Source organism: Marmota marmota, unplaced genomic scaffold (genome assembly GCF_001458135.2).
Source record: "Marmota marmota marmota unplaced genomic scaffold, marMar, whole genome shotgun sequence".
Classification (NCBI taxonomy): Eukaryota; Metazoa; Chordata; class Mammalia; order Rodentia; family Sciuridae; genus Marmota; species Marmota marmota.
The window spans coordinates 5,395,459-5,418,957 of NW_025999982.1; the positions used below are offsets into that span (position 1 = coordinate 5,395,459).

Sequence of the window (23,499 nt, forward strand, 5' to 3'; positions counted from 1 at the left end):
TTATACCCACTATATCCATCACCCAACTCTAACAGTGTTTTATTTATCAACACTTTTGCCAATTCTCTACCACTTCACCTTGTAAATTATTTTGAAACAATAAGACAAGGAAACACAGCCATAATACATCTAAAAAGTAATAATAGCTCTTTAATATAATCTAATGTACAACCAGTGTCCATAAGTTCCCAGTTCTTATAAATTTATTCAACAGATTGAATAGAGTCCAGATTAGGTCCATGTGTTATATAGTTGGTTGATAAAGCTTTTTGAATCTCTCAGTTCCCATCCATCTTTCTTCACCTAAGGAATATGTCGCTTTAGCCCTTGTTTTTTACCCTAGGGCCTTGCCACCCCAAGCAGTAATAGCATCCTGATTTTTAAATCACTTTACCTTTTCTAAAGTACCTTGACAAACCTGATTTTATTTAGTAGAACCAAATATCTCTTTAAGGTAGATGTACCAACCTGCTTTACAGAAGAGAAATCCAAAGATCAGAGATTTAAAGAGATTCCCAAATTCAAATCTGGATTTTCTGACCTTAATACTTAATTCTTGGGCTGGGGATATGACTCAAGAGGTGGTGCGCTCGCCTGGCAAGCAGCCTGGGTTCGATCCTTAGCACCACATACAAACAAAGATGTTGTGTCTGCTGAAAACTAAAAAATAAATATTAAAAAAAAATTCTCTCTCTCTCTCTCAAAAAAACAAAAACAACAACAAAAAAAACTTAATTCTTGCTATTTGACTTGGAGATATCTCAATTGAGATCTTTGTCCTTGCAGATCTAAAGGCTCTCCCTACAACATTCTCTGATCCAAAGTAGAAAAAAAAAAAAAAAAAAAAAAAAAAGTTGAGGCCAGACAGGGTGGCATACTCCCCTATCCTAGTGACTCGGGAGACTGAGGAAGGAGGATCATAAGGTTAAGGCTGACCTGGACAACTTAGCGAGACTGTCTTCTCAAAAGATAAAAGGGCTGGGTATATAGCTCAGTGGTGGAGTTCTTGCCTAGCATGTACTGTGCCCTGGTTTCAATCCCCAGTACCACCAAACCAAAAAACGTGTGTGTGTGTGGGTGTGTGTGTGTGTGTGTGTTGGTGGAGGTAGTGGAGGCATCATGAAGTTGGTAATGCTCAATTATTTTTCACTTCCCTACATGAGAATTTTGATGGTTCAACCTAATATTTTTCCCCTGGCCATCATTTATCTCTAAATTTTGTTTATTGTGTCTTCTTATATGGAACTTACTAATTTTTATATAGTCAGCTCTGTCCATTCAGCAGGTATTTATTGAGTTCTCGCTAGGTGCCAGGGACTAGTGACTAAAGAAGACAACAGTGGGCCCTGTCTGTGGAGCCACATATGATGAAGACTGTGAAGGAAAGATCTTCTTTAGGGTATTTGGATTGCTTAGGAAATCTTTTCTTCCTCACTCCAAGATTGTAAAAATACTCTACACTGTTTTCTTCTGATACTCCTGTGGTATCATTTTTACACTTAGCTTTTAAAATTTCCATTAATCATTTATTTTCTTGTGTGGCAGGAGTTGGGACTATTCTGATTGGAGGACTAGTTGTTTCAATACCATTAATAAATAGTACATTGTTTTTTCATTGATACAAAATATTTGTTTATAGTATTTATAATATATTATAAATTTATAAATTTATTAAAATCCAAGTACCACAGGGCTTGGATTTATTTGTTTGTTTTTTTATTTTTTAATTTTTTTAATAGCCTAGTATGGTAGGACACGTATTTATTGTTTTGCATTGTTTTTAATCAGCTTTTTTGCTGCTGCAACTTAAAGACCTTTACCAGAACAACTGTAGAGGAGGAAAAGTTTATTTAGGGGCTCATGGTTTTGGAGGTCTTAGTCCATTAAGTGGCTGACTCCACTCCTCAGGGCTCAAGGTGAGGCAGGATCTTGGCTCCCAGTGCCCCACCTCCTCCAAACATACCCTACCAGCCTTCAGTTACCACCCTTAATCCCATCAGGGGATCAATTCACTGATTGACCTAAGGCTCTCACAACCCAATCATTTATTCTCTGAACCTTCTTGCATAAGCTCATACTTATCTAAAATGCAAAATATATATAGTCTATTCCCAAGAGTCCCCATAGTTTTAATAGTTCTGAGATTGCTCAAATTTCAAGTCCAAAGTCTTCTCTGAGGCTCAAGGCAATCTCACATTGTGAGCTTCTATAAAATTAAAAACAATTTACAAGTATCCAATATATAATGGCACAGAGTAAACATTTTCATTCACAAAATTAGGCACATAGAAAAAAGGGATAGGACCAAAGCAAGACTGAAATCCAGCTGGACAAACAGGTCCTGTAGTTCTGTATCCAGCATCTGCAGCACATGGCATGATGTCTTCTCCAAAGAGCTTGTTTCTTGTAGCCCAAGTGGCCTTTTTTTTGGCTTATCTCTGTTCTACTCCTGCAGCTTTCTTAGGACGATTATTAGCACGTTACTGGCATGTCTTAATCTCGGGGATGTCCACTTTAGCTTCAGCTTTCTCCTCACATCTGCACACTTTGATTTCTCAGGGGGTGCCTGCAGGGACGCAGATCCTGCTGTACTCTGCCTGGCCTGCCAGGCCTTCCTTTGAAATCTTGGTAGAAGTCTCCATGACCCCCTGACTCCAGCATCCTGCATTCCTGCAGAACCAGCATCACGTTGACACCGAGGTCTGCTGCCATCTCAAGCAGTAGCCCAGCCTCCAGGGACCCTGGCTGCAGTAGCTGCAAAGTGTCTGAACATGTTGAAAAAATTTCCTAGGCCCCCTTGTGCAAGAAGGGGTGCCCCACTGGTCTCGAGAATTTTCACTTTTACTCCCTTGAACTTGAGTTGGGTGTGGTCTTGCCAGCTCCTGAGATGCCCTCAAGCCATCTTTCTCTTTGACTCTGGGCAAAGTCTTTAGCATTTCTTTAGTGGCAGTACTCTGTCTTTAACAATTACAACTTCCTTAGCCCTAGTTTTACTCTCATCATTCAAGTTCATGTTTTCCAAATCTTTCTGCTCCTGATTATCACAATAAATTTGACTAAAAGCCACCAGCACTATCCATGCCACTTCCTGAATGCTATGCTTCCTAGGAATTTCTTCTGCCAGATTAAGAAGTTCATTGCTTTTAAAATCAGCCTCACAGAAAGTCTCAGGAGGGCAAAATGCAGATACCTTCTTAGGCAGAACATAACACAAATGGCCTCTACTCCAAATTCCGTTACAGTCCTCTGAACCCTCTTGATCCCTCTCTTCCCTGTCCATGGTCCTATTGCCATTCTAATCTTCTGAGCTCCCACCAGAATCGGTCATTAAGCTCCGCTATTAGACCACAACACAAAGAAAAGACCACTGACTCCAGTTGAAATCAAATTAAAGCAAGCTTATAATTTCCATCTGCCAATGTGTCTCCCAAAAATCGCGGGAACAGAAGACAGCCCTGCAGCTCTCTAGGAGCACAGCTTTATAGCACAGAAAGTTATACAAAGGGGGGTTTGAGAACTTACAGTAACAAAATTTTGACAAGCATAACACTAAGCCTAGTTAATATTTTAGCTGGCTAGGACGATTATTAGCACGTTAGGGTATTTGGAAAGATGGATGGGAACTGAGAGATTCAAAAAGCTTTATCAACCAACTATATAACACAGAATTTATGAGGGTCATTAGAGCTTCAGAGAGGGTTGTTATCTGGTTAGGAAAAGCCAGGCATGGGTTTATCACCACTTACAACAGTCTAAAGCATTTCCAGCTTGCACTGCTAAGCATCTCAAAATTCTTCCCACCAATTCCAAAATGCTCCAAAAACTTATGAACCACAAGGTCAGGTTAGTCACAGCAATAACCCCACTTCTAGCCACCAATTTCTGTTATAGTCAGCTTTTCACTGCTGTGACTAAAAGACCCAATTAGAACAACTGTAGAGGAGGAAAGGTTTTGGGGCACTCATGGTTTTAGAAGTTTCACTTCCTAAGTGGCTGGCTCCATTCCTTGGGGCTCAAAGTGAGGCAGGACATCATGGCGGAAGAGTGTGGCAAGGGAAGCCGCTCCCATGGTGATCAGTCAGTAGAGAGAGCTGGGTTTATTTTATCTTGTGTGTGTGTGTGTGTGTGTGTGTGTGTGTGTGTGTGTGTGTTTAAATCCAGAACTAGTCTCATCCTTTTTGTTGTTGTGCTGGGATTGAACCCAGAGGCACTTAACCACTGAGCCACATCCTTTTTTGTTTTTTATTTTAAGATAGGGTCTCACTAAGTTGCTGAGGGCCTCACTAAGTTGCTGGGGCTGGCTTTGAACTTGTGATCTTCCTTCTGGGATTACAGTGCCTCAGTGCCTGGCATGAAGTCTACCTTCTTGAAGATTTTTTTTTTTTTTAATTTTGAGATAGAGTCTCAAATAAATTTGTGATTCTTCTACCTCAGCCTCTCAAATTGCTGGGATTATAGGAATATGTCACCACTCCCTGCCTTCTTAATGAATTTTGACATGCACAATAGAGTATTGTCAACTGTGGGTACGGTGTTACACAGCAGATCTCTAGAAAGTATTCATCTTGCATGACTGAAACTTTGTACCCACAATATGGCAACTGCCTGTCTCCTCGCCCCTGGCAACCACTATTCTTTCCTCTGTTTCTGTGAGCTTGGCTTGTTCCAGCTGCTTTCTTAGTGCAATCATTAGTATTTGTCCATCTGTAAATAGCTTATTTCATTTAGTAAAATGTCCTCCAAGTCCTTTCAGAGGAACTTTAGAATCAGTTTGTCAAGTTTAGGAGGTGGGGGGACCCTGTAGAATTTTTATTGGAGTTGTAGTAATTTTAAATTAAATTTTATGGGGGTTCTTTGGTAGCTTTATTGAGATATATAATTCATATACCATATAATTCATCCATTAAAAGTGTACATTTCAGTAGTTTTTAGTGCATTTTCAGAATTGTATAACCACACAATCAATTTTAGAACATTTTATCACTTCAAAAAGAAACCCTGGGGCTGAGGCTGTAGATCATTGGTAAAATGCTTGTCTAGTGTGTGTGAGCCCTTGGGTTCAATCCCCAGCACCACCCACTACTACCCCACAGCCCCCAAAAGACTAAGCCACCAGCTGTCTCTGTGGACTTGCCACGTTGTGACATGTATTAATATTTCATTCCTTTTTGTGGCCAAATATTTCATGATGATGATAGGCTACACCTTAAATTTATCTACTTATCAATCGATAGACATAAATTAAGATTTTTGTTTTGTTATTTGGTTTTGCTTTTTTAGTTCTAGGGATCGAACCCAGGGCCTCACACATGCTGGGCAAGCATTCAACTGTGTGTGAAGTCAGTAGGATTTCTTCCCAGCCTCAAGGCCTTTCTTAACAGAAGTACAACATTGTTTGCTGTCTTCAACAATGGTTCTGTTGTTCGGTAATATTGCTGCTTTTCTCCACATCTCTAATGGCACCACATCCTGATAAGGCAGCTGGTATACAAGGCTTTTTGCTTTGACCCCTCTGATGTGACCCTCCCTGCTGCAGGAGGCCTTGGCTGTCCTTCCCCATGGAACACCATACAGCCACCCTGTCATCCTGTGCAGATGTCACTCCACTGCCCCATTCCACTGACCATGGTGTGGGGAATCGGCCCCAGTAGAGCTACAGGATCCATGTGCCCCAGGACATTGTTTGGTCTCTCTCATCGCTTTCCCTGTCCATTCTCTACAACCTCTATCACTTTTATCATGTTTGTTGTAAAATAGTTGAAAACGGGGAGATCTGGTGTCTCCCTTTTGAGGAAGTTGGGAGGGAAGTCTATAGCCTGGCCCCCAGGCAGCTTCTCCATCTGCAGAAGGCAGCTGCTTCTGTGAAAGTGGCTTCTCTGCAGATAAATCAGCTGTGCCCAGGTTCACTGGTGAAATGCTAGAGGGTCATGGTGAAGAGAGAGTCTCTGGACTGGATCTGTGAGTCTGTGGTATACCTCTAGAGTCTCACCTCTGAGCATTTGGGCTTAGGTGTGTTATTGATCCAGCTCTGAACATATTAAGAGCCCGTGTGATTGACAGTGAGATCATCATCAAAATAAACTGCTTAACAGTAACTGCTAAGTGGTGTGCAGAGAGCAGAGCTCGTGATGTGTCCTGGTTTTAGAAAAGGAATGATGCCTGGTTAGTTTCTTTCAAGGCAAAATGTGAGACCAGTTGTGAAAAAACTTTTCAGATGCAGTAGCATAGTAGGGTTTTCACTGCAGGTTTTATTTAGAAGCAGGATAGCAGTGGAATTCCCAGGAGGGAAGTCCTTCTCAGATCTGTGACTGTGTCCAGTTCCCTGTGTGACACTTCCACCCACATATCTCATAGGGGATGGGTTAGGATTAGCACATTTACACACAACAGAGGATCCCAGATAACAGTGCTATAACTAAGATAGGAAAGTTTATTTCTTTCATGTTAAAAGTCCAGAGGAAAGTAGTCTAGGACTTAAATGCTGATCCAAGATATCAGGGATCTAGACTCCTCTCTTTTCTTGTTCTGCCATATTTAGCCATGTGGTTTCCTTCTCATGATCCAAGGGACTGCTTGTGCTCCAGCCACTGTACCTGTATTCCAGCCAACACAGAGAATAAAGAAAAAAAGTATACTCCTTCCATTTAAGAACATATCCCCAAACTGTACATGATGTTAGTGCCCAGGTGGCCAGTACCTAAGGGTCCTATTAAATACCCTTGGGGAGCTGATTAACAAGGAGGTAAGAAGGAACAATTTGAAGAAAACTGGCAATATTTGCTACCCCTCAGCTCTCCAACCTGTTTATCTCCTCTTCTTCCCTCACCTAGCAACCCTTTTCTCTCAATTGGCTATATTTCCTGTCACCAAATTCAGAAATGCTAAGAATTATCTATAATTCTCTTTTCTCATTTTTCTGTGTCAATTACAACACTCATGATTTTATGTCTCAAATCTTTTTTGAATCTGTTTCTTCCTCTCTGTTCTTTTGACTCCTTGGTCAGGTCTGAATTGCCAAAATCGCCAAGCAGATTTTTCTGTCTCATTTTGGCCCCTTCAGCCTGTCTTCCACACCTGCTTGCCCACGCAGCTCCTCTGCCTAAAAGCCCGAACATTCCATCACCTGCTGGTGAAATGCCCAGGTTCTCAGCAGGGTGCAGTGGTTCACACCTGTAGTTCCAGGGGGGCTGAGGCAGGCGGCCACTTGAGCCCAGTTCAGACCCAGCCTGGACAACACAAAGACCCCATCTCAAAAAACTAAAATTTTAAGCAGCGGGGTTCTCCAAGTTAGTGTGCAAGGACCTGTGCAGGCTGCTCCCACCTCGTTCCTTAAAACGAGAGCCTTGTGCTCCACCATCTCCTTATCCCTGGATGAACCCTCATGCATGTCTTAAGACTCTCCCTCCTCCTGGAAGCCTTCCCCCACGCCCACTCCGCCAGCACCCCTCATCTCAGGCGCATGCCCTCCTCCTACCCAGTAGCACACCACAGCCTGTTCGCTTCTCCCACTTCCCACACCAGGATTGTGCTTCCCTTCTGCCCTCTGCCACCGGACTATCATTCTTGGAGGCCAGAGACTATTTTAAGTTTCTTGATATTCCCAGTACTTTCATTTTGGTGTCTAAAATAGGCCTTCCCCACGTGTCTGTCTAGATGAATGAGAGAATGAAAATTCCATGGAAATGTTGCTGGACACCGAGTTTGTGACGCTTTGCTGGGCTTGGCCACTGGAGGGCAGTAACGACACTTCTCTGGGCTGAGTTGGCCAAAAGTTCTCCTTCCTAAGGGATGGAACTGGAGTCCAGCACGCATAAGCAAGGGTTTGCTGGCACCTGTGCTGTGCCGGTGGCTGCTCTAGGCATTAGGGTTACGACCATAAACAAATTAGGCAAAAAGCTCTGCCTTTTACATTTAATTGTTTATTCAATGAAAATGAAAACCGATAGCCCCCAAAAGACTTGTTCAAGAATATTCATAGTGGGCTGGAGTTGTAGCTCAATGGTAGAGCAATTGCCTAGCAGGTGTGAGGCACTGGGTTTGATTCCCAGCACCACATATAAGTAAATAAATTAAATAAAGATGTCCATCTATAATTTTAAAAAGTTTTATTAAATATTTATTTTTCAGTTGTAGATGGACACAATACCTTTGTTTTATTTATTTATCTTATGTGGTGCTGAAGATCGAACCCAGGGCCTTGTAAGTGCTAGGCAAGCACTCTACCGCTGAGCCACAACCCTCTAAAAAGTATTTTTTAAAAAAGAATATTCATAGCAACTTTATTCATACAGATGAAAACTGAAAACAACCCAAATATCCATTAACAACTGTTCATACCAGAGAATAGTACTCAGCAGTGAAAGACAAACAATTGATAGATGTAACAACACGGAAATCTCAGAAATCATTAAGCTGGACAGAAGATGCCAGATAATAAAAAAAAGTACATATTGTCTGATTCCATGTATCTGAAGTCCATAAGCAGGCAGAACTAATCTATGGCGATAGAGATGGGGACAAAGGATGCCTCTGGTGGGAGGCTGACTGGGAGGAGCATGAGAAAACTTCTGGGGTGATGGAAATATTCAGTGTGACTGGGGGTGGTATTCACCACTGTGGGTGAGTGGTCTTTGGGCAGGTCGTAGAAGATTAGTTTGTGCTGGACTTTGCTCTTCCTTTGTGCCCTTAACTTGAACATTTATGTGTTTGGGCTCATAATCTGGGTCCCACAGCAGTGCCAAGAGGCTGACCTACCCAGGAGCTTCTAATGTTTACTGAATGAAAGCAAAAGCAGTATAGGAACCTAAGGAAAGTAAAGAGACTTGGAGGTGCATTAGTGTTTTGTTTTGGTACTAGGAATTAAACCCAGAGACACTCTACCACTGAGCTATATCCCAGCCCTTTTTATTTTTTATTTTGAGACAAGGTCTCTGCCAAGTTGCTGAGGCTGGCCTGGAACTTTCAGTTCTCATGCCTCAGCTTCCCAAATGGCTGGGATTACACTGTGCACCATCACACCCCACTAGTATATATATATATATATTTTAGGGTTTTTTCCCTTAATTTTATTTTTTTAATTCTAATTTGTTACATATGACAGCAGAATGCATTACAATTCATCTTACACATATAGAGCACATTTTTTCATATCTCTGGTTGTATACAAAGTAGTATATTGGTTTTTAAAAGTAATTTTAACCAGGGTGTTGTGACACAAGAACACCCATGCTGAATAGCCAGAGTTCATATGATTCTGAGTTACTAGTTGCTGCCCTGATTGACAGGTGCAGTGTCAGGAAGATTCTATGGTCAGGTTCTTCCTTGTATCTTCAGAATCTCATGTCTCCTCTGACAGGCAGAAACATGGGCCTGGTGCTGCAGAGCCAGGGCCTCATAGTAAGCCTTCCTTCTACCCACCTCTGGAGCAACATCTCCTCTTCAGAAAGCAACTCCCCTGACATAGATGTCAGGTGCTTTGGCTTTCCTGGTTTGTCCAGGGGGCCACTGTACCCTGTTGTACATACTGAAGGTTTGTGGCAGTATTGCCAGGTCCTTGCCTGAAAGTGATGGATGAGCAGCACCAACAATAAGTGTGTATAGTGCTTGAACCACTTAGAAATTTTATAGAATTGATCAGATGAAGTCCTAGGCACTTCTTTTCTTTTCTTCTTCTCTTTTGTTTCTTACAATGCTGAGGATCCAACCCAGGACCTTGTACACGCTGGGCAAGCATTCTACCACTGAAATGCATCCTCAGCATTTTGGCACTTTTCTTAAAACTGTTTTCCCAGGGGCTGGGGTTGTGGCTCAGTGATAGAGCACTCATTTATCATGTGCAAGGCCCTGGGTTCGATTCTCGGCACTACTTAAAAATAAATAAAGTAAAGGCATTGTGTCCAACTTCAAATAAAAATAAGTAAATAAAAATTTAAAAAAAATGTTTAGGTTTCTGTTCTATGAGGTTCTTTAGACGCATGGCCAAAAAAGATTTTATTTGTTGTTTTCCTCAGTCTCCTTCTGTGATTAGAAAATATTATGCAAGGTATTCTTAGGAGTCCAGTTTTTACTTAAAGAAAAAAAAAAGAAAAGAAAACAATGACACAGGTCAGGTAAATCCAAGGCTTTGGAAAACAAAGGCCACCTGCAGCTGCCAGCCAGGCAGAGTCACTGGTTCACAGATCTGAAAATGGCCCTGGGATCTCAGGTGGATCCTAGAAAGTGCTTGAAGCAGTGAATAGGTGTTACTCTTGTCAGTTTGGGCCAAACCTGTTCTTCCCAAAGCTGTCAGGGAGTTTGTGAGGCATATATTAAGCAGCTTCAGGCCCAGGACTCAGAGTCCTCAGGAAAAATAAACAGTTGACTGGAGCCACCACTCAGCTGCCTTTTATCAGCTAATAAATAGGCATGTTCTCGTCAAGCCCAGAGTGGGCAATTTGATTTTTATAAAGAGCTTTTGGATTTCCTCCTTTTGGATGCTTTGCCTCTTAAAATAGCCATAAAATATCCCTTAAAAATCTCAGTCCCTCAGCCTGAGTCCTGGCTGCTGTATACTTGTCATGACAACCAAAGACGCTGCCCTCACTGGAGACTGCACGGCTGGCATGGTTTCCCATTTCAGCTTCAATTATGTGTTGAATTTCCTCAAGTGGACGCTTAATGATCCTTCTGAACAGATTGTTTATGCTGAATGAAGCCCTTCAGAGAGCATTTGCTCCTCCTGTTCTCGGCTGCTTCTTGCTGGTGCACTCAGCTCACAGTTTTTGACTGAAGGAGTGAATCTTAACCTCCCAGCAGGCAGAAAAAGAGAACTCCCCCTCGCTGTACGTGAGAGCAGAGGGCTGCTGGGCAGACGAGCCCCCAACTCGAGGCCCCAGAGTAATACTCCAGCACCTTGCCTGTTGGTCCCTCAGCTTCCTGCACAGCTGAAGGTTTGGAATTGGTGCCCTTACCGAGTGTGGCATCTGACCAACTGTGACCATATGTAATTAGCCTGGATTTCCTCTTTTTTTTTCTTTTAAGATTTAGATTTCATTAGCTTTGTGTGTGTGTGTGTGATTGAACCCAGGGCCTCATATGTGTTAGGTAAGCGCTCTACCAATGAGCTACAGCCTGCATTTCCTCCTTAAGACCAAAAGGTAGAAGTGGAAAGCTTTGAAAATTGACTGATTTTAAGGTACAATTTGGGAGGGTGGGTTTATTGTTGAAGATTAGATTTGGTGGCAAATAATAGTCTATATCTCAATTGTCAATATATTTGTATCTTGTATAATAACAATAATATAATGCCAGCTAACATTTACATAATGCATTTTTTTATCCCAGACACTATTGTCAGTATTTTCCATATATTAATTAACTTTTTAAATCCTTAAATATCCTCTGCCACTGGTACTGATATTACCACCTTAACAGATGACGACTTGAGACTCGAAAGGTAAAGTCATTTGTCCAAAGTCATGTAGCTGTGGGTGACAGAGCTAGGATTTGAGTTCTGCAGTCTGGCTTCAGAGTGTGCCCTCACCCAGGTGCTATTCTGTCTGACAATAAAAACCACAGGCTATGGGGACAGCCCTGCTCCCCCTGTCCTCAGGGACCCAGGCTCTTCCTCCTCTGTGGCTCCACTTGCATCTCCACCGCAGCATTCTGGAATCCTCCTGGAATGCCCAGGTTGGGGAAGATCTTCCAATATTATGGACCTCTGGATCTTCCTTTGGGAAATGTATATCCAAGGAGTTGAGGGTGTTTTTTTTTTTGTTTTGTTTTGTTTTTTTTTAATCTGGAACCTTCCTTGTGGGTTTTACCTTTTTCTTGTACCCCCCCATTCTCATGATGAGGGAGCTACTGCCCAGCCTGGGTTAGTATGTGTCCCATGCTTACTGTAAGGAAGGGCTACTCCTTCCTCCTGCACTGTTGAGAGACTGGCCCAGAGAATGATCTGCCTAAGTCCAACCCAGAGCCGTTCTTATACAGGCTCAAAGGGGACAATTCCTTGGGACATTGTAGTCATGAGAGTTGGAAGCAATCCCTGCAGAAATGGATAGATAAAGGGTGCAGAAATGAGCTAGAGATATGTACAGCAACCTGGAAAGGTCTTAATATGAAACAAAAAGAAAAAGGAAGATTCTGAGCTGAATCTTAAGGCTCAGTGTCATTTACCTAAATTAATACTATATATGGCCACCCCCCAAAACACTACATAGTAAATGTTGAAGTTAGGACAGAAAGGCAAATGGTATTTCTTGGTTTTGTTTTGTTTTTTATTTTTTATTTTTTTTTTTTAGAGAGAGAGGAGAGGGAGGGGGAGGGAGAGAGAGAGAGAGAGAGAGAGAGAGAGAATTTTTTAATGTTTATTGTTTAGTTTTCGGCAGACACAACATCTTTGTTTGTATGTGGTGCTGAGGATCGAACCCGGGCCGCACGCATGCCAGGCGAGCGCGCTACCGCTTGAGCCACATCCCCAGCCCCTTGTTTTGTTTTTTAATGGGGTTCCTCAAATGGACTCTTATACATTCTCTAAATTCTTAGTTTCTGCAAGCTTAGTGTTGTTTATAAAATCTTATTTATTCTTTTTTTGGTGATGAAAGGCAAGTGTACTCAATTGTGGCTCTTTTTTTCTGAAATAATGCATTTGGGGGGACTATCAAAAATTAGCTTATTGTGGAAATTTTGAAAAGTCTAGTAAAGCTCAAAGACAATAAAATCCTTCATTTATACCACCTGGGGACTAAGCACTGTAAACCTTGTAATACGTTTTGTCTTTCTTCTGTGCTTATAGAAACACACATAAATAATGTATATACAGTAGTTGAAAGTCTACCATAAATAGTTCTGTTCCTTACTTTTTCCTTTGATACTGTGACATACTTTCCTGTGTCATTATACATTCCTTATAAACTTCATAAAAAATAACTCTAGTGTGTCTGTTGTGTGCCAGATACTGTGGTTAGCACTTTACACATTTATGTATCGGCTGTGGCCAGACTTCAAGCCGGACCTTTCGGTCATTCCCAGGGTCATAGTTTTTCTGACAAGAAACCCTCACTCTCTCCAAAAGTTATTTATTTATTTATTTATTTTGTTGTTGTTGTTGTTGTTGTTAATCGCCTTCAGTGTTCTTTAAGCAGAGTGAGAATTTCAGAGTTGTTACATCTATATGCTGTCATGAGAAGGTTCAGATCTAGTAATCATTCCCATAATGTAAAAGGGCAGGATTCTGGATACATTTTGTCAGTTGCCATGTCTCTCTGTAGCACAAGTGTCTGCCGTGAACATCTTGTTTTCAAAATAGGGCCTGTGGGCCTAAGGGAAAAGCTGCCTTTGGTGCGGAATTCAAGGGCCTGAACATTCCCATGTGGCCTCTGACAGGCGTGCAGTAGCCTGCCTTATTGGACAAGGAGAACATTTCTTACTACTACACCTCTTTGTGGCAGGAAGGGAGAGTTGAACAGGGGCCAGAAGGAAATATCCCAAGGCCTTTTCCTTCTTCAGATTGATTTTATTCTTTTCTTTCTTTCTTTTTGGTTTGTTTGTTTGCATTACTGGGGATTGAACCCAGGGGCTTTCTACCACTGAGCTGTATCTCTAGCCCTTTTTATTTTTTTATTTTGTGAGATAGAGTATCACTAAGTTGCTGAGGCTGGCCTTGAACTTGAGATCCTTCTGCCTCAGCCTCCTGAGTCTTTGGAAGAACAAGCTGTGCCACCATGCCCAGTTTCTTCAGGTTTCTTGAGGGTGTCTTACATTTTCCTCACTTTATCTCAGACCAGACAGCTTCTCAGTCCTATTGCTTACTGTGGGGTTCCTTTGAGAAGCTGATAGATGATCCCATCTAGAGAGGTCCCACGATTAAAAAGACTTGGGAAATGCTGGATAAACAAAGTTAAGCAAGTTAACTTAGTGCAGACTTTCATATAACTTCTCAAATCCTGAGGAGAAAGAGTTGTTGATCCCAATGGGATTGGTGTGACAAATGGCCCATTTGGTGTTGTAATGAGATCCTCGGAAACTTCCCTGGGATCCATTTGTCCCCCTGACAAGGGGAGGCGAGGGGCAAGTTCCTTGACATCAAGTTAGCCTGGTTCTTCCCTGGTCAGAATGTATGCTATGATCTTGAGGAACCTCCAAGATATTTTGGGCTGGGCTTGTGGCTCAGTGGTAGAGCACTTGCCTGGCATGTGTGAGGCCCTGGGTTCGATTCTCAGCACCACATATAAACAATAAATAAATAAAGTCAATCAATAACTAATAAAAATATTTTAAAATAAATTAATAAATAAATCTCCAAGATGTTTAATGCAGTGTTTCTCAACTGCTTTTGTCTATGTAACTCCTTTTTTCTTAAGTGTCTTATAGAATTGATGTTTTACAGAACCCCTCTTGGGGAATACCAACTTGGTGGAATTAAATCCTAGAAGCCCTCACAGTCTGGGTCCATCCTCCCTCAGGCACTACCTTCACTTCTCAGTGACAGGACCATAGGTTCAGGGCCAGGGTATAGCTTAGTGGTGAACATTTACACAAGCTCAAGGCCCTGGGCTCAATCCCCAGTACTGCCAAAAATAAAAAGGAGAGAGAGAATGTATATGTGTGTGCGCGCTCGCACGCACACATGCATGCGCATGAACTGGTCTGCCTTATCAGCATTCAGGGATTCCATCCTCAAAATGCACTGTGTGGGCTATCTGATCCCAGCTGTTTTTGCTACGTGTAAGTGTGAGTGAGAGTGTGCAAAGACAGCTCACAGAATTTTTGAAATCAAAGAATTTTCCAGACTGTCTCCAGTGAGCTGGGTATAGCTCATTGAACACGAGACCTGAATTATCACTTTCTAAAGCTGAATGAATAAGTGCAGAGGAGGAGAAAGAGTTGTTGATCCCAGTGGGACTGGTGTGAGAAATGGCCTATTCAGTATTGTAATGAAACCCTCAGGAACTTCCCTGGGATCCATTTGTCCCCCTGACAAGGGGAGGCGAGGTGCAGTTCCTTGACATCAGGTTAGCCTGGTTCTCCCCTGGTCAAAAGGACCCTGTTGAAGACACTAGACTCTTTCTTTCTTCATTTTTAGAAAAGACCTCTGGACTTTCTTCACCTTTTGTTTTACAGAAGAGGATGTGGAGAACTTTGACGTGACCAATTTGTCTCAGGACATGCTGCGAAGCATTGAAGCTGACAGCTTTTGGTGCATGAGCAAGCTGCTGGATGGGATCCAGGTGAGCTGGTTCTTCCTCTGTGGGGACAGCTAGGTCCAGAGGCTCCTTCAGGCCTTCAGTGCCCTTATTGCTCTTCAGTATCAGACAGGGCTCCCTGCCCACCGTGGTTCCTCCTTTATCTCTTTCTGTTAGCTTTGCATCTGTCTAGTGTCCCTGGGAGTCTGAGAAAATCTGTGTGGTGCATGGGTTCTGTCCTCAGAGTAGGCCCCTCCATTCTGCCTCACACACACAGGGCCCTGTGGCTGTGCTCACACCCAGCAGGACTTCATCGGGCATTACTCATACCACACTGTTCTGGCAATTCTTTGTTCCCTGAAACACTGTGATCAGCCATTAGCAACAGCATTACAACACTGAACAGGCCATTCCTCACACAATAACTTGTACTTTTTAACGAGTTTCAGTGAACTTGAGAGGCAGGAGCACCACTGTTTGGGGTCCCTGTTCATCCTGGGCTCTGTATCGTCTGCAGGATAACTATACCTTTGCACAACCAGGGATCCAGAAGAAGGTCAAGGCACTGGAAGAGCTCGTCAGCCGGATTGATGGTAGGTCCAAAGGAACAGGAATTCTCTAGCAGTAGCCCATATGACTCTGACACAAGCCAGAATCCTTGGTCCCTCAGCTCCCTTCCTAGCCCTTCCCCGTAGCTCACTGCTGTCATCAGCAGCAGCACCCTCCCACGTCTCAGCAGGAAGGTAAGGGGAGGCCTCTGCGGGTATCTCAAGTTTTTCTTTCCTTTTTGTTTTCTGTCTCTGAGTTCTGTCGGTTCTCCTTCAGCAACTCTGTTCTGTCTACCTCTTCTGTATTTCCTGGGCACATCTCTGGTCCAGCTTTTCCAGATTTCCACAGTTTCCTTCTAGAAGGACTTGCCTCCTCCATACTCTTTTTTCAAACCATCTATCATCTATTTGCATTCTTCTAAAGTACTATTCCAGCGCCTCCTCTTCTACTCAGGATCCTCCTGTGGCTTCCCATTACTGTTAGCTTCAAGCCTTTAGTACGCTGCCCTTGTCCTTTCTGCAGTGATGTAACTTGGAACTCCCAGGCTTAATGCTGGATCCTCAGGTCTCATTGAGAACCTAGCAGCCAGGACTTGCTAGACCCGTGTGGCCTGGGGTCATGGAGGCACAGCTCAAGAGGACATCTTTGAGAGGCAGGATTCTTACAAAAGTGGAGTCCCAGCTCTGGCCTGGGGCACGGGATGGTAGAACTACAGGGCAATTCAGAAAGCTCAGCTGTTGACTCTTGAGGACCCCAAGGCCAAGGAAAGAACCAATATGAGATCCTCATAAAACAGGACCTTTAGCGTCAGTGAGGTTCTTTGGGATTCTGCCGGTCAGCACACCAACTAATAAACGCCATGCCCCACTTTTGTGCATAACCCAAAATAAAAGCCTCTTTCTTTTTTCCACACACAGAAGTTGGGTATCATTCTCTCTCCTTTCCCACCTTCTCTTTTCATGAAAACCTTCCTTGAGGGAGCTGGGGCTGGGGCTCAGTGGTAGAGCGCTTGCCTAGCACGCGTGAGGCACTGGGTTCTATCCTCAGCACCACATAAAAGTAAATAATATAAAAGTCCATTGACAACTAAAAAAATATTTAAAAAGAAAACCTTCCTGATTGGTTCTGCTCACTCTTCTCTTCTGTCATGACTTAGAGTTTTAGTCTCCCGGCCTCATTTGTTTACTCACCGTTTCTCCCGCACAGTGCAGTGGAATGTTTTCCTGTGTCTTATCACCCTAACCCAGCTGTTGGCACCCATGCTGGGGCCCAACTGGCAGTGTCTGGCATCGCTTTTCCAGAGCTTAGCATGGGATATGTGCTGCCTTTTCCTGGGTTGCTACGCTGGCTGCCAGAGGCTGAGCAGCAGCAGTTCCAGAGGGCAGAGGCCGTGCTTTCTGCCACTGTCCACTCTTTTTTTCCCTGCCCTTATAATTACCTGATGAATTAAGGCCTGGCACTCTAAGATAGTAGCTTTTAAACGTATATGTCTCGTTACTTTGCATTTTAGAAGTATTACTTCCTCATTATAGAAGTTTAAACAATGCAGAAAAACACGTAGTAATTAGAAATCTATCTTCTTCCTTAAATTCTATTCCCCTGAAGTAAGCATGGTTAATATTTCTTTCAAGAACTGTATCAGGAGCCAGACTTGGTGGCTCATGCCTATAATTCGGTCTACTCAGGAGGTTGAGGCAGGAGGATCGCAAGTTGCGAGCCAGCCTGGGCAACTTGTGAGACCCTGTCTCAAAATTAAAAAAAAAAAGGTATTAGGAGCTAGGGCTGTAGTTCAGTGGTAGAGCACTTGCCTAGCATCCTCAAAGCCCTGGATTCCATCCCCAGAAATGCAAAAAAAGAAAACAATCAAACCAAAACAATCCTAGTAAGCATTATTTGAAGGGATGTCACATAGAATGGAAACCCGGTTTGTTTTGACTTGTGTCAGAATACCACATGGATCCCAAGGGCTGGGAGTTAGTAGGTGGCTAGATTCTGTTGAAGTTGGTAAAGTGCCTTCTGATAAATCACTCAATAAATCAGTGCAAGAAGCTGCCCTTGGTGGGTCAGTGAGCCCCCTTCACTGGCAGTGGCACAGTCCCTGCTGGCTAGCCATCTGTCAGGGATGCTGGGGAGGAATTCCTCACTGTTGGGAGAATGGCCAAGGTGACCTCCAAGGTTCTTTTCCATTCTGGCTCCTTCTCTGATGAGTAATAAGATTCAGCAGCCAAGTGAACCGTATGTCTCCTGTTCTGTGGCCAGGGTGGCCCCGTGCAGGCAGAGGGCACCGAGAGCATCACTTTGGGATGTCAGGCTAGTTCCACGTGCTGAGCTCCCTGAGCTGCAGCATTGCTGTGAGAATCAGAATCAAAACACAAAGAGCCGTCTGATGCCTGTTTGCCCCCCTGTGTCTGGCTCCCCGAGGGAGGGGTGATAAAAAATGGAATCTGCCTTTGGGGCTCCTGAGAGCTTTCAGGGCCTCATCCCCGAGGCTGTGCGTCAGGGGCCCACGATGCTTCCTGTTTCAGAGCAGGTGCATAATCACTTCAGGAGGTACGAGGTTGAATACCTACAGTTTGCCTTTCGGTGGATGAATAATCTGCTCATGCGGGAGCTTCCTCTTCGCTGCACCATCCGCTTATGGGACACGTACCAGGTATGACGAGACCCTTGCCCACTCCATGCCAGGCAGTCCCTGAGGTGCCCAGCTCCCTGCCCTGTGAGGAGTGCCCAGAAATTCCCATCACCTCCTACCTCTGTGTCTGCCTTGGCCTCAAGAACAGGGCCCTTGCTAAGTCTTCTCAGCCTCTGGGTGCCCTGCCATGCAAGTGATGTCCTGCTGCTTCTGTAGCTTCCAGAAGGGTTGGAACTAAGAGGACTACAGCTGGCTCCTTGTCAGGGCTGTCTCTGTTTTCCTTCCCAGTCTGAACCAGAAGGGTTCTCCCACTTTCATCTCTATGTGTGTGCGGCCTTCTTGATCAAGTGGAGGAAGGAGATCTTGGACGAGGAGGACTTTCAGGTGAGTGGCCAAGAGTCAGCCCTCAATGGCTGTAAAACAGTTGGTGCCATAGCAGGTACCTGGGGTGGGGATTGGAAGGGAGAAAGGATGCTCAGGAGAGAGTGCCCGAGTGGCAGGAAGTCAGTGGGGTCCAGAGGCCTTGGGTCTGAAAAGGATCTTTGTGTCAGAAAGGCCGCAGAGTAGCTGCAGACTAGCTGGGCAGCCTAACATCTTTCATTCATTCATTGACAAGCATTTATTGAATGCCTGCCATGCTAGACACCTTTGGCAGTGTAGGATACACTGGGAAATGAAACAGAGGCCTCTGTTCTCTTGGAGCCTAAATATTAGTTGATGGGAGACATACAATAAAAGCATAGTAAATAGTAAATTTTTTAAAATGTTAGAAGGGGCCAGGCACAGTGGCACATGCCTATAATCCCAGATGCTCAGGAGGCTGAGGCAGGAGGATTGCAAGTTCAAAGCTAGGCTCAGCAATGGCGAGGCGCTAAGCAACTCATTGAGACCCTGTTTCTAAATAAAATACAAAATATGGCTGGGGATGTGGCTCAGTGGTCAAGCACCCCTGAATTCAATCCCTAGTACCCAAAAACAGATGGGAGTAAGAAATATATATTCTCTCTCTCTCTCTTTTTTTTTTTTTTTTNATAGACAAAAGCAGTTGAGAAACACTGCATTAAACATCTTGGAGATTTATTTATTAATTTATTTTAAAATATTTTTATTAGTTATTGATTGACTTTATTTATTTATTGTTTATATGTGGTGCTGAGAATCGAACCCAGGGGTGCTTAGCCACTGAGCTACATCCCCAGCTCTTTTTATTTTTTATTTTGAGGCAGGGTCTCCTAAGCCCTTGAACTTATATGTTTCTCCTGCCTCAGCCTCCTGAGTCTCTGGGATTAAAGGTGAGCACCCAGCCAAGCTGCAATTTCAAATAAAGTAGTCAGGATAAGCTCACTGAGGGATGGCATTTGAGCAAGGTGAGAGGAGGGTGAGAGAGCGAGCCATGTGGGCTTCTGGAAGAATTGGAGCAGAGGGAAAAGCCGGTGCAAAGGCTCCAAGACAGCAGCACAGCTGGGCTGTTGAAGAATCACGTGGTGACCAATGAGGCCTGGAGCAGAGATCCCAGAGAAGAGCAGGAAGAGTGAGGGCAGAGAAGTCACAGGGACCCAGACACAGCACTTGGAGCCACTGCCAAGACTCTGGCTTTCACTGAGTGGAAGGGAAGCCACAGGAGGGTCTTGATCAGAGGAGGGACATGATCTGACTGGTAACCTTGGAAGAATCACCCTGCTTTTTTGTGACCTATAGGTGTGCATGGGGTGGAAGAGACAGCCAGGATGCTGCCATCATTCTCCAGGGAGATATGAGGGTGGCTTGGACCTGAGTGGTGACCGTAGGGTGTGAGAAGTTCCCAGGTCTGGGGTCTCAGGCTTTCCCGATGAATTGCATGTAGAGCATAGGTGGCAGAAGGGCATTCGCAGTGTGTGGAGAAGGCCGAAGGGGAAGCAGGTTCATGGGGAAGGAGTCGGGAATTCAGTGCTGAGCGTGTTGAATTTCAAATGCATTGGGTATCCAAACGGAGACGTCTACAAGACAAAGGGACATTGTGAGTCGCAAGTCTGAAAGAGAGGGGTCTCAACTGGATGCATAGTTTAGGAGCCTTTGGCTAGAAGCTGCTTAAAGCCGGGACACTGGGTGAGATCCCTGAGGAAGCAAGTGTGAGCCCTGGCACACCTACAAGAAGAGGTCAGGGAGGAGAGGCAGATGGAACAAAGGAGGCCGAGAGTGGATGCTCTGTGAGAGGACAGCGTCCTGATGGCCTGGGCGGGGACATGTTGAGTCCCTCTGAAGAAAACTCCAGAAAGGCCTAATCTAGGTGGTGGAACTCCAGGAGAGAGGAAATGTGGAGTGAGGAGAGAGGCGGCCAGGCTGTGCCAATGAGGGAGTGCAGCCTGGAGGTTGTTCCTGGTCACGATCTGGTGGGAGGGACATTTGTTTCTATGCTCTTTTCATTTCTGAACTGAGGGGGTTTGTCTGTCTTTAATGGGCATATAGTTCTTTTAAAACTGGGGGAGAAGCTGAATGTGTTTCTGAGTCCAGCCAGCGGCGTAGTTGTCGCCAAGAGCATCAGCATCTCCGTGTGACCCCTGAGCAGTCAGCCCTGTAATTGGTGTTAGGTGGTGAAAGAACAGATGTCTGTTCTGTAGGGAGATGGGAAGACAGGCTCAGCCTGCCCACGGAGGGCTTTGGAGAACAAGGAGAGCAGATGAGCTGACTTCCCTGAGTCGGTGCTGGCTGAGGTGCCAAGGCTGCAGACCGCTGATTAAGAACCTGGCTTCTGCCAACAAGCAGCATATGTGACATCCCAGGATAAATGAGGACAAGGGGCTGGAATGGCTGTGCACCGGGGTGAGCTATCAATTTTGATAATGTGGTTGAGGTGCAGTAGGATATTGAGAGCATGAGGTCTAATTTAGTTATCATGAGCCAGGCTCAGAGAGCCTTGTCAGATGTGATCAGAGTGCCCCCCAGATTAGCTTAGAGAGGTGGAGGTGATTCCTGGAATGGCTTTTAGCAATTCACAATGTTGTCATGGAGCAGAGGACAATGCTCTATGACTTTAAGACTGTGTTAGTAACCAGACATGGTGGTGCATGCCTGTAATCCCAGCAACTTGGGAGGCTGAGGCAGGAGGATGGAAGGTCAAGACCAGCCTCAGCAATTTAGCAAGGCCCTAAGCAACTTAGTGAGGCCCTTTTCTGGGTGTGCCACATTAAGCAAGTCACTTGGCTCTCTATGCCTGTCTTAATGTAAATGATAAGGGCTGGGGATGTAGTTCAATGGTAGAGCACCCCTGGGTTCAATGCCCAGTACCAAAACAAAAACAAAACAGATTGTTAGTCATAGTGACATTCCTTACCATAGAGAGTGTTCAGTTATCCGATGGGTCTGAGGCCTTTCGGCAGAAACCCACAGACTGGCCCTGCGCTTTTTTTGCTTTTTGTCTGCTGCTTTGTTAACGCTTCAGTTGATCCTTCTGTGGTGGTGGTGGTGGGGGGGGGACACTCCCTTCTTTCTTTAGACCAAATAGAATGGGCGATTGAACTGGATAATCTGCAGAGTTCCTTCCACCCCCACAGTTCTAAAGTTCTATGAATACTGAAAGAAAAAATGTGCCTGGCTGTTAGGCTAGACAGGTGGTAGCCTTCAGGAGAAAGAATCATGGCAGAAGTGTGGGGAACGAGGGCACAGCGCACTGTGCAAGATAGTGAACGGTTGGACATGACCTTTGCAGAGAAAGGAGACATGTGCATCCCCCCTGCTAAAGGGCTGCTGGTATTAAATCACCACAAAGAAAGCTCCACGAGTGAATTCAGAGATCACAGAAAGCCAGTTTTAGGGCTAAAAGCTCTCATAAGCAACACAAGGAAAAACCAGGTGAAGTGGTTGCTGAAATAAAAATGGGAGTTGTGGCAGTTTCGGGAAACCAGCCACTTGTCACCCCGAAGAGCTGGGAAGAAGAGCTTGGTGTAAGGGAGTTTCGGAGGGAAAACAGCCACCTTGGGGACAATGCAGAATAGGACATGGTCTTTGGAGCCAGACCACCTGGGGTCTAATTCTAGCTCTGCCACTTTTCCGGGTGTGCAACATTTAGCAAGTCACTTAGCTCTCTGTGCCTTGGTTTTCCTATCTGTAAAATGGGGATAATAGTACCTGCCTCCTAGGGCTCTTATAAAGATTAACCAAGTTCATGCATGTGAAGCAGTTGGAATAATGTACTTGGCACTTAGCTGTCAAAATAGTGAGCTTATTAGCCAGGCATTGTGGCACATGCCTGTAATCCCAGCAATTCGGAAGGCTGAGGCTGGAGAATCACAAGTTCTAGGCCAACCTTAGCAATTTAGTGAGATCCTGTCTCAAAAATAAAAAATAAAGTGAGTAGAAAATGTAGCTGAGTGGTAGAGTCCCTGGGTTTAATCCCCAGTACCCAGTACCACACACACCAAAAAAAAAAAAAAAAAGAAACAGCAGTTTTGTTATTAATATTATCTACCTGGAGGATGGCAAGTTTGAAGCCATCCAGGGCCTGTTTCAAAATAAAATAAATCACAAAAAGGGCTAGGGATGTAACATGGTTGTAGGTAGAATGCTTGGTTAGCACGTGTGAGGCCCTGGTCAATCCCCAGTATCAAGGTGGTGGGCCAGACACCCAAGTTTCCCACTTAATGAGTCACCATGCTGGGCTCATCCTCGGTGAAACTACCAAACTGGATGAGCAAACTGGACTGGAGAGGAGGTGTCAGCATACACAGGAGCAAAGGGCAGGGTCCCAGCTGTGGTGAGAGTCCCCAGGAGGAAAGACATCTGCTTCTTTCCCTCTGGCCTAGCAGCTGCCTACCTGAGGGAGGGACCAAACACTGACAAAGGAGCATCATATTAAGAGGTTTCCTTCCTGAGAGCCCTTAGCAAGGGAATCTGAGGCATGTCACAGGTACTTTGTGGGTAGAATGACCAGTCCTCAGGGACTCATGGGCTGCTTGAAATGAGAGCTTGTGACAAGGCTGGGCCAAGCCTCTTTTGTACTAGGAGGGGGCCCTTTGCAATTAAGTCCTTCATCTGAGCTGGTATAATAGAATAATGCTAATGATGTTAGGTTGAATCATATGCAATTGCTGTTATAAGAGAAAATATTTGAATATCGACAATTTCCTAAGGTTCCATATAGTAAGAGCTAATTCTTAGCACTATTATTAAAATATTTAT

At 44.3% G+C, this 23,499-nt stretch overlaps 1 protein-coding gene across 3 annotated transcripts in view; it reads left to right on the forward strand.

Annotated features, from left to right (window-relative positions):
• Tbc1d22b (TBC1 domain family member 22B) overlaps nt 1–23,499 on the forward strand; it is a 72,217-nt gene that overhangs the window by 37,470 nt on the left and 11,248 nt on the right. For 2 of the 3 annotated variants that reach the window (XM_048805227.1, XM_015487670.2), the window contains 4 exons: nt 15,103–15,209; nt 15,682–15,757; nt 18,239–18,366; nt 18,634–18,729. In XM_048805227.1, coding sequence (XP_048661184.1) covers nt 15,103–15,209; nt 15,682–15,757; nt 18,239–18,366; nt 18,634–18,729 — 407 coding nt within the window. Of the gene's footprint in view, nt 1–15,064; nt 15,210–15,681; nt 15,758–18,238; nt 18,367–18,633; nt 18,730–23,499 lie in introns of all 3 variants that reach the window. The other variant, XM_048805226.1, reaches the window with a different exon arrangement.